Source organism: Helianthus annuus, chromosome 8 (genome assembly GCF_002127325.2).
Source record: "Helianthus annuus cultivar XRQ/B chromosome 8, HanXRQr2.0-SUNRISE, whole genome shotgun sequence".
Lineage (NCBI taxonomy): Eukaryota > Viridiplantae > Streptophyta > Magnoliopsida > Asterales > Asteraceae > Helianthus > Helianthus annuus.
The window spans coordinates 105,360,793-105,371,251 of NC_035440.2; the positions used below are offsets into that span (position 1 = coordinate 105,360,793).

A 10,459-nucleotide genomic window follows, 5' to 3' on the forward strand; every position below is an offset into this window, starting at 1 on the left:
TTGATTTGATTAGACGTTGAGGATAAACCGGTATTAAAAGCTCTTGTGTCCTTGGACGACCTCGGTATCTTACCAACACTATACTACGTCCACGATGGGTGCACTTGCCCATATGTGTGTTTAGTGTTAGTAAATATCGTGTTTTATAAATTTAAAACTTGGCTAAAGGTGTAAAAAAGGCTTAATTATATATCTAAATTATATACACACTACACACGCATCAATACCTGGTCTTCTGATATTGTAGAAGCAATGGCCTGGACCTCGTATAATACTTTATGCGCTTAATGCTTACCCTCTACATAAAAATTGAAAAATATTGAAAGAATTCAAGTGCAGTTGTAAAGAAGATCCCTAAGTGGGATACACCTAAAGTCGAGCCTTCATCTCTTTGACTGAACGGTAGTTCATACCTGAGCTCTCAAGGTCTCGCACTAACCCAGAGTACAAATATCAATATAGTATATTCACCTGTAAGACTGAATCTAGGGAATTTTGATATGGGAGTATATTCTGAGGTGGGACACGCGAATAAGTTTAAGTTTCTAAAACACTAAATCTCGTATCTCGAATCAGTTGAACTTTGTGTGAAAATTTAAGTGGATCAGTATACTGACAATCTAAGTGAATCGTTTAGAACTTAAAGTGTTAATAGCTCAACGATGCTAGTGATTTTGTCATAAACTGATATGATCCTCTAACACAACTCAAACAAAGTATTATCTGTAAATATTTCTTCACTGCTTTATATTTCAGGAAAATACAAAAAGATTTTGTTTCTACTTTATTTTCGACAACGATGTCTGAGAAGCTGAGTTTCAAAATCTAAGTATGCTGAACGTGTTTCTGAAAATAAACACGTTCATTAATTTCAAACTTGAAATTTTACAAGAAAAAAAAAATGAAAAACAGTTTGTGAAATCTCCAAGGTCATTAATTTGGACTTGGATGATTACTTGATAAAAGTTTTGGATGCTTAAAACTATCAAATTTGTAAAGTCATTTGATAGGGGGAGTAGAGTCGAACAATCCTGGATAAATTCATATTGTTACAATTGTGCAATAGAGCCAGATTCTCGATCCAAAAATATTTTAAGATCCAGGTCATCATTACTGGGAAAACCTAAAAGCTTTCACTGTCACATATTTGAAATGTTCCAACTTATGTTTATAGCTAGGTTTTCAATCTTATATTGTCATATATCTTACAAACGTTTGAGATGTTGTAGATGAAAGTGCCAGATTACCATCCCGATAGCTGAGACTAAGGGGGAGTCTGAAGACAAGCTTGACGCAAGGGGAAGCTTGTAGAACCAGGTGTCGATCCTTAAAGCACGGAAGCTTTACGAAAGGGGGAGCCTGAAGAAAAGAGTCAATTGAAAGGGGGAGCTGATTCAGAACGCAGAATCAAGAGGAGCTTGAAGAGGGAGTATGTGGTTGTTGAAGATGCCAAAGCTTCATAAAGACTCAGAGAGAGAGAGAGAGAGAGAGAAAAGACAGAAAGCTATGAGTTTAACTGCGGTAATATCCAAGGGGGAGTCTGTGAGTGCATAATGTCTATCACCTCCATCAATCGTGTGCATAGCAGAAAATAGAACAAGACAAGACGTTAACAAATGAAGATTAAAGGGGAAGTCCATCCGAACGGATGGATAGTTGCCCATCCGGATGGATGGAGAGCTTAAGTGAGGAGTGCTTCATTAAACCCTTCCCTATAAATAGCCCATGTATTGTTTCATTTTAGAACTTTTGGCCATTTGTTACTTTGGAGAGCTTTGAAGCCTGGAGAGAGAAAGTAGCAAACGGTGGTGATTCAAGGTGTAAAAATTTATCTAATCTTAATAGAATCATCGTTATAATCAGTTCTTGTGTTCGGTCCACACACGCACACGGATTTCGCACGTCGTACGTGTCGTTCGCAATCGTTCAGGAGTTATATTCGATCCTACAACGCGTTCACATGTCACTTATATATACGTGCGGATGGGAGTCTTGCGCGGATGGAGTGATTCGTGCGACTGGAGGTCAGTTCGCACGGATGGTTCAGTTTGCACGAAGGGTTCATTCGCATGAGAGAGTTATGTTGGGCCAGTTTCGCGTATTTTAGCCGATTTTAAGTATTTCAAGTATAAAAGTGTAATGTATAAGTATAATGCATGTATAATTGATGTTTCAAGTATTCCAAGTATAGGTTTTCGCGTATGTGCATGTATTTAAGATTGCAACATATACATAAGCATGTATAAAATAATGTAGTTTCATTATGATCAAAGCCTGAGTTTACAATGTCGGGAAAAGAAATACGAATACGATACGATTACAAGTTTCCAATAATAGAAATACGATTACACTTTCTAAATAAGGAAAGTACAAAATGCGAAGCGTTACAAGAGAATTCGGTGAAATTAGCGAAAAAAATTGGGGAAAGGATATTTTACAAGGGGCAAAATGGGGTTTTCACATTAATCTAACGACTAAACTAACGAGAGGGACTCAAATCGTAGTGCTTTTTATAAGTCAGGGACTTATCAAGCAAAACTTTGAAAGTGGGGACTCAACATGACACCTACTCTTTAGGTTAGGGACGCAAACTACAGTTTACTCTTACAAATTTAATAGCCTAATAATGCATAAACAACTAGTTCTCACCATTGAATGTGCAATCGCGTATCCTCTAAAAAAATAAAAAATTAAAAAAACTATAGCAACAACCTACTCAAATTAAAGAAAATTAAATGCTCAGTAATACAATGTATTTAATTTTTTTTATTATCATATGAAAAAGTTATAGCCATTTGAAAATCTTAGAGAGTAGGTTTATGAGTCAACAACATTAGATATTCCTATAATACTCTTGTCTTTGAACGCCTCCTATAATTCACGAATCTTAATCAACATCATTTTAGTAATTATATGTGCGCTTCTAAGTATACTTCTGTTATTTGAGTTATTTTTTGTTCTTTAATCAAATAGTATCTTGATATTTGATATCTAATAGTGTAATAATCAAGTCCCACAAACGACAGAGAATAAAAGAAATTTGTCGTTAAAGAAACTATTTTTTCATAAAAATCCAACTTGTAAAATATATGTAATTAACTAAAATAGTTTATAATCAATCTATTAACATTGAGTAAACATTCAAGTATGATTTCCACTAACCTTCAAAATATCTTCTTGTTAAATAAAATAATCTATTTTCTTTTAATATATTTGGCTTCCTAACGTTAGAAACTATCAACTTATTGACCAGGGTCCAACAAGTCATCCACAACAATTGTTCAGTCCCAGGAGAGCATGGGTTTATCTTTAGAAGGTTTGGATTTACAATTTAAAAAGGAGTGACGGCGCGACTTCTTGCCCGTCTACCTCCTGTTTTAACATAACTTCACAAGTTTTTTTAGTGAAACAAACGAAATTTTAATAAAAAAAGACTAATCAATATACTAAGGTTTAATTAACCATACAAACAATGAGTTTTTCTTTTTAGATTATTTAATACTCTCTCTACCTTCTAGCGCCGGTCAAGCGGTCACCCCAATCCGGACTTGCAGGGCGTCATTTAGTGGGCCCCACATGGTTTACTCATCAACCTCACCTCTTTATCATTCACACCATACACACACACACACACATTACACAAAACCATTTTCTTGATGGTTTTTTGCCCTCTTTTCACCACCGGCCGGCCACCACTCACCACCACCACAACCACCACCACCTCTAAACATCCCCAAAGTTCTCTAATATTACCATCCATACCCCTCTATGTACACATGTATCATCCACCACCACAACCACAACCTCACCTTTCTTGACTGTTTCCTGAACCGCCACCATCATCCACCGTCGTTAACCACCCTAAAGGTGGTGGCTTTTAGTGTTTTCAGATACACCCACATGGTTCCCAAAAGGGTTTTCAAAATCTTGCCCCTTTTGTAATCTGGGTCAGAATTCTTGATGTTTTATAGCCAGATCTTCAAGAAAGTTGTTGGTATAGCTTCTTTGTTAGGTTTATGAAATACCCAGTTCTCGTTTCTTGATTTTTAGGGTAAAAATCAAGTCTTTTGGTATGTATTTGCTAAGAATTTGGTGCTTTCTAACTTAAAGTTGTTCAAGATTGTGCAAGATTGTTCCTTTGACTTGACTTTTAGGGTTTTAATTAAGTTTTTTGTTGGATATTTGTAGGGGTAGGTTATAATGGTACTTTTGTAAATTAGGGTTTTCAATTTTTAGGGTTCTAGAAATGGCTGCAAGTAATCAATGTTATGTGGAATGGAAAGAACATTATGTGTCAAAAGAAAGGGGCAAAAGGGTAGTTCACTATTTCTTGAAAGATATATCGGGTGAATCGGTTTTAGCGGTTGTGGGAACCGAAAGGAGTGTTAGGCATATGTTATATGTGGTTGCTGAAGATTTCTTGAAAGTCAACGAGGCTGAGAATTCGGTCAATGCAGGGTATAGATGGAGGTCAAGGAGAGAGGTTGTGAATTGGCTTACTTCTATGTTGTCAAAACAACACCGCCAAGGTGAACTAAATATTTTTGCATATCTCATATCATGAAATGTTTATGAATGTTATTGCATTATTGTATCTTTTTACTCGAGTTGAAACGTGAAGTAAGTTGTTGTGTTAGTGATGAGAAGCTTGATGTATTGGATTTTGATTAGTTGAAGATGTAATTTGCAATTGATTGATAGAAAACCGGCTTACGTTAATGTTAAATTGTTATGTAATTTGCATATCTAATATGGCAATCTTGAGTAAATATGATAGAACCCTAGCATTGACCGTACATACACGCAAGCTGTTGAATCACATAAATACCATATTCAATTTTGTTTGTTTCATGCGGATTCCATGATGTGTTACTTACCTGTAAAAACGTCAATTTGTATGACGTCAACAAAAATGTTGTTTTGTATTTGGCTAACAACGGTCTTTTTTTTCCATTTAAATCAGAAGCCCCTAAAAGTGATCACATTTCGAGATTTGGTGCTTCGTATCAGAATCGCCTTGCAAGAAATATAAAATTACGAGTACCGGATATAGTGTGGTCAGGTGTAGCGTGGACCTGCAGTAAACAACTCAAACATTTTCCAGCCTTTTGCAGGAATGGGATTACAATAGCGGTAAGCTTTTGTTATATTTTTTCCTTTTTTAGTTCTTCAGTTTTTATTCTTACATATCACTTACACATGAACCCATTCTAGTGACACGTTACTTTGTTTAGTAATAAATATTTATATTTGTTACTTACAGATTACACTATATATGTACACAATGATATGATATATAATATTAAATAACGATGATATGATTTTTTTTTTTTTTTTTTTGTGATTTTCAGGTACAATCATTTGTTTACGTTATGTCTGAAGAAGAAATCCGTCATCTTGCATATCTCGAAGATATGTATGAAGACCGAAAAGGTCAAAAGAAAGTCAAAGTGAGATGGTTTCACCACAGCAAAGAAGTACAAGCGGCCATTACTCTTAAAAACTCTCACCCACGAGAGGTTTTCATTACACCTTACGCACAAGTTATCAGTGTCGAGTGTGTGGATGGTCCGGCCCTTGTTTTGGCCCGTGAACATTACGATAAATGCGTGTCGACGCTTCCGGAAGATTTATTGACGCGGGTCCATCTTTGTTTGCGGCAGTTTAAAAACAACCGTGTGAAACCGTTTAAATTGAGTAAATTATGTGGATATTTCGATCAACCCGTTTTTTTGGTTCTGGATTCCGATTTTCTCGAAGATGAAGATACTAGCGGCGGAGATGTTGTTAAGGTGGGGGCTAAAAGGCCTAGGAGTGCTAGAGGGCGACAGGTGGCACCGTGTGATTCGTCCTGTATGGATGTAAAATATGAGATTTTGAGAAGGAAGCTTATTCCGACATATGTGAAAAACCGAGATGCAAATGTATTGTCTTTTAAGATTAATGAAAAGATAGAATTGTTGAGCTTAGATAGTGGTATTAGAGGATGTTGGTTTAGATGCACTATAATGCAAGTTACTAGGAGACAGTTAAAAGTACAGTATGATGATTTGAAGGATGAAGATGGAAGCGGTAATCTTGAGGTATGATTTTGTTTATACCATTCCTTTTTTGTGGGGCTTTCCTTTATAAGTAAAAAATGGTTTGAAATGACCTCTACATTTGACCCATTTTAATGTAGAACGGGTCGAAATTGTCCCTCAAATGAATACCGTTACCGATTATACATAGGGGTGTTTAAAAAGCTTGCGGCTTACTCGAAAAATGCTTGGCTCGAATATATAAACGAGCTGGCTTGAATTATTTTATTTTATACATATATTGAATGTATTAAAACTAAATATGCGGGAGGGGGTTAAAGTATTAACATTTTAAGTTTAATTAATTGAATAATATATAAAAAGATCAAAAAAATTATACATATAATATTTTCAATATTCCTTTCTGTCTTTAAAATATTAGATTGAACAAAAATAACACAGAAGTCTATGTTAATTTTTTATTTATTATTTTTTATGTTAATAATACTTGTAAAAAATAAAAAAATTAACTAGCCCGCTCAATTGGGCTCAAGCTGGCTCGAACATTTTACGAGCTCGAGCTCAACTTTTCAGCTTGATAAAATAAACAAGCCGAGCCGAGCTGGCTTGTTTAAGTTCGAGCTCGAGCCCATCCTGGCTCAGCTCGATTACAGCCCTTATATTTGTACAACAAAAACCAAATCTTTATCGCAGGTTCTTGGAGTTCAGATTTCAGAACTTATATTGAGTAGAGTTGATTACTGTTTTCGTCCCTGTGGTTTGTCAAAAATCACAATTTCAGTCTATTAGTTTAAAAATTACGATTTCAATCCCTGTGGTTTCACTTTCGTAACCATTTCAGTCCCTGTGGTTTCACTTTCGTAACCATTTCAGTCCCTGTGGTTTCACTTTCGTAACCATTTCAATCCATTTATTTTGTTAGTACTGGGACGGAAATGGTTACGAGGTGGACTGAAATGGTTACGAAAGTGAAACCACAGGTGAAATCGCAATTTTTAAACTAATGGACTGAAATAATGATTTTTGACAAACCACAGGGACGAAAACAGTAATTAACTCTACTGAGTATATTAAGTTATTAACTATAAATGGATGGTTATAACCGTCTAGTTTTCTTACTAGTGTGATTCTTAAAGAACTTGATGTTGTTATTGGCTTTTTACTTATTATTATTATTTTCTTTTTTACTTAGGAATGGGTTCCAGCTTCTAGATCGGCAATGCCCGATAAACTTGGGATAAGATGCCTGGGCCGGCCCACCGCAAGGCCCGCTCGCATAGAAGAGGAAGCGGATTTTGCAATCGAGGTTGGTTCTCCGGTGGATGGATGGTGGAGTGATGGGTGGTGGGAAGGGGTTGTGACCGGAATCGGTGAATCTGGTGCTGGAGTCGTTAAAGTTTATGTTCCTGGTAAGCTGTTATTGATTTTAAGAGTAAAATACACGGATGGTCCCTGTGGTTTATCAAAAATTTGGATTTGGTCCCTAGCTTTTCAAAAGTACACAGATGGTCCCTGTGGTTTGCACTTTGTAACGCAGCTAATCCCCATCTTTTTCCAAAAGTACATGGATGGTCCCTGTGGTTTGCACTTTGTAACACATTTAGTCCCTAACTTAGAAATGCTAAAGCCTTGAGATTTGTTGGCTGGGGACTAAATGTGTTACAAAATGCAAACCACAGGGACCATCTGTGTACTTTTGGAATACTATGGACTAAATACAAAGTTTTAGTAAACCATAGGGACCATCATTCTGTGTGCACTGTACTCTGATTTTAATAAAAAAAATTAGCTTTATATATTGTTCTTGATTTATATTTCTTGAGCCATATTATTAGCGTAAGCTCTATATAGGATCACTAAAGGTGGGTAAATGGGCGGGTCGAACGGATTGAGTAATGAGTTAAAGCGGGTAACTTTTTAACATAGTCAAATGAGTTGGGTCAAACTTTATAAATGGACCAGAAACTGTCGTTGGGCCACCCGAGTCTGACGCCCTGGTTTAGTCCTACTAAATTGACCCGTTTTGACCCGCTACCTAAACACCCTCATCATGTTTTGTTTTCGTCTCTGACGTGCTTTTTTCATTTGTTCGTTTTTCTCTTGTTGACAACAGGTGAAAATTTGTTTCTCGACATAGACATAAAGAACATTAGGGTTTCAAGAGATTGGGTGGGAGACCATTGGGTTGACCTAGAAACAAAACCGAACATCCTCTCATTGATTCCTGCCAACAATAATGAGATTAAACCCGAAAGCTCACCCGTTTCATCTAAAGAAACCCCAAAACCCGTTGGCCCGGAACATGTTGACCCAAAACCCGTTGACCCAAAACCCGTTGACCCTGAACATGTTGACCCAGAACCCATTGGCCCGGAACATGTTGACCCAGAACCGAATGGCCCAGGACCCGTTGACCCAAAACCCATTGGCCTAGGACCTGTTGACCCAGAACCCATTGGCCCAGAACCCGTTGACCCGGAACATGTTAATGATTTTAATGACCATGAGCTCCATGAGAAAGAAAAGGACCCGAGTTCGGCCCTTGATGATAATTTACAAATTGCTGAACAAGGCGAGCATGCAAGCGAAAACATGGAAGCGTAGTTTACCAAAAAAACCGAATGGCGGTTTGTGTATAGAAGTGACAAAAAGTAAGGTAGAGTTTGTACTTTTTTTACTGATTGTTTTAGGGAACACCTAACTAGGAGAAAGAGAGACACCCTCTGGTGGGTGCCTTCAAATTGAAACTTCTTTTAGTAAAAAGGCGGAATCTTTATCCGGAGCTAAACTGCTTTGATGACTTGTACATTGTTGATCAAAAGATGTACGTTTGTTGTCGGGGTTGGTGGCTTTTGGTTAGTTAATGCACCGGTGTCGGTGGTACTTATTGTAACAGTGGAACTGTTGATCAGGTTATGAATATCGTTTTGTTATGTTTATATGTTTGTTTTTGATAATGTTTTTATGATTGCTGTTTTGGGGTCTATTTGGTTTACACTGTCGGTTTCAAGTTTTAGTGTTTTTATACAATGAGTTTAACTTGTTAAACCTGGTTTTTAAATCGTAAATCGTGAACTGAACCATATAGATTTCAAACCGGTGACCATGTTTCACCAGTATGCGTTTTTCTGGTTAAGTTTCACCAGAAGTAGAGAAAAAATTGTGTTTGTATACTCGGCGAACCAACACATCTTTTGGATGTAACAAGATAATTTTTCATGAGCTAATGTGTTGGTTTAGCAAGTAAATTGGTTGGCATTAACCGATTCGTCTGTTGGCTTTGACGGGTGATTCTAGTAAGTGTCTTAATGAATACAAATGAATCCTCTGTTGGCTCGGGAGCTACACCTCGGCCCCTTGACTGATGTTGGCCAATGTCGTATCAATTTTATGGTTCAAAGCTGATCTCATACATTCTGTATGAATTGAATTACAATGTGTTCCAAGGTATAAATAAAGGAGAATAAGGTGCTGTTTGTTTTTGCTTATTACATCTGCAAAAAGCTTATGTCTGCAGGCGGGCAGACATAAGGCCTTGAAGACCGTTTTTTTTTTTTTTTTTTTCCAACAGATCTTAAAATAGCTTCTTACATCTTAAAAAAAAGCTATGAAATAAAGCTTCAAACATCTGCACAGTCTTCAAACAGATCTTAAAAGGGCAGACCCACCCTTCTTCTTCCCTTCTCCCTTGCCACCGCCACCACTCCTCCCCTCCCACTCACACACCCAACCCCCTTTCTCCTAGCACCCCCTTACACCCACATCCATCAGAACCGTAGAGAGAGAGAGAGAACGATGAGAGAGAGAGGAAGGCGAGATAGAGAGAGAGAGAGAGCGTCAGAGAGAGAGGAAACGACGGGGAGAAGGTCCGGCGACCTACCTGTTCACGGTGACGGAGAGAACGATGGTGCTGTTGATGTTGTTCACGGCGACGACGGTGGAGGTCCGGCGATGGTGCTGTTGATGTTGTTCACGACGGCGGCGGTGGTGTGATGGCGGAGGTGGTGCGGTGGTGGTGGTGCTATGGGCAGTGGTGGTGACGGATTGTAGAGAGAGAGAAGGCAGAGAGAGAAGGCAGAGAGAGATAGATCTTGTGTGTGAAGAGCTTTTGTAGGAAAAAAAACAAACCCTCTTCTCCTTGCAGACTGCAGACATTTGGTCCACATATTCTCCTGCAGATGCCTGCAGATGTGGTCCACAGACAACAGACTTTTACGTCTGAAAAACAAACAGAACCTAAGGAAACAAAAATATAGTAAGAAAATCAAAATATATCTCCATATATGACAAGAGATATATACGAATCCCAACACACCCCTCAAGTTGGAGCATGAAGTCCTCGGGCTTGTATTATATGGATGATTAGTTAACTCGTTAGGGTTTCTTGTTCACCAAGCCTATAAGCCTAGATAGTCTCT

General features: G+C 37.7%; 1 protein-coding gene across 3 annotated transcripts; it reads left to right on the forward strand.

Moving 5' to 3' along the window:
• The first annotated feature begins 3,595 nt into the window (after positions 1-3,595).
• Positions 3,596-8,980, forward strand: LOC110868377. Of its 3 annotated transcripts, XM_035975846.1 has the most exons (6): positions 3,596-4,529; positions 4,964-5,133; positions 5,352-6,083; positions 7,234-7,450; positions 8,155-8,450; positions 8,481-8,980. In XM_035975846.1, the coding sequence occupies exons 1-6, from the start codon at positions 4,247-4,249 to the stop codon at positions 8,643-8,645; spliced, it is 1,863 nt and encodes a 620-aa protein (XP_035831739.1). In that variant the 5' UTR covers positions 3,596-4,246; the 3' UTR covers positions 8,646-8,980. The 3 variants fall into 3 exon arrangements, with proteins under 3 accessions (XP_035831739.1, XP_021973218.1, XP_021973219.1); XM_022117526.2 differs by having other exon boundaries at positions 8,155-8,980; XM_022117527.2 differs by having other exon boundaries at positions 4,967-5,133; positions 8,155-8,980.
• The last annotated feature ends 1,479 nt before the right edge of the window (positions 8,981-10,459 follow it).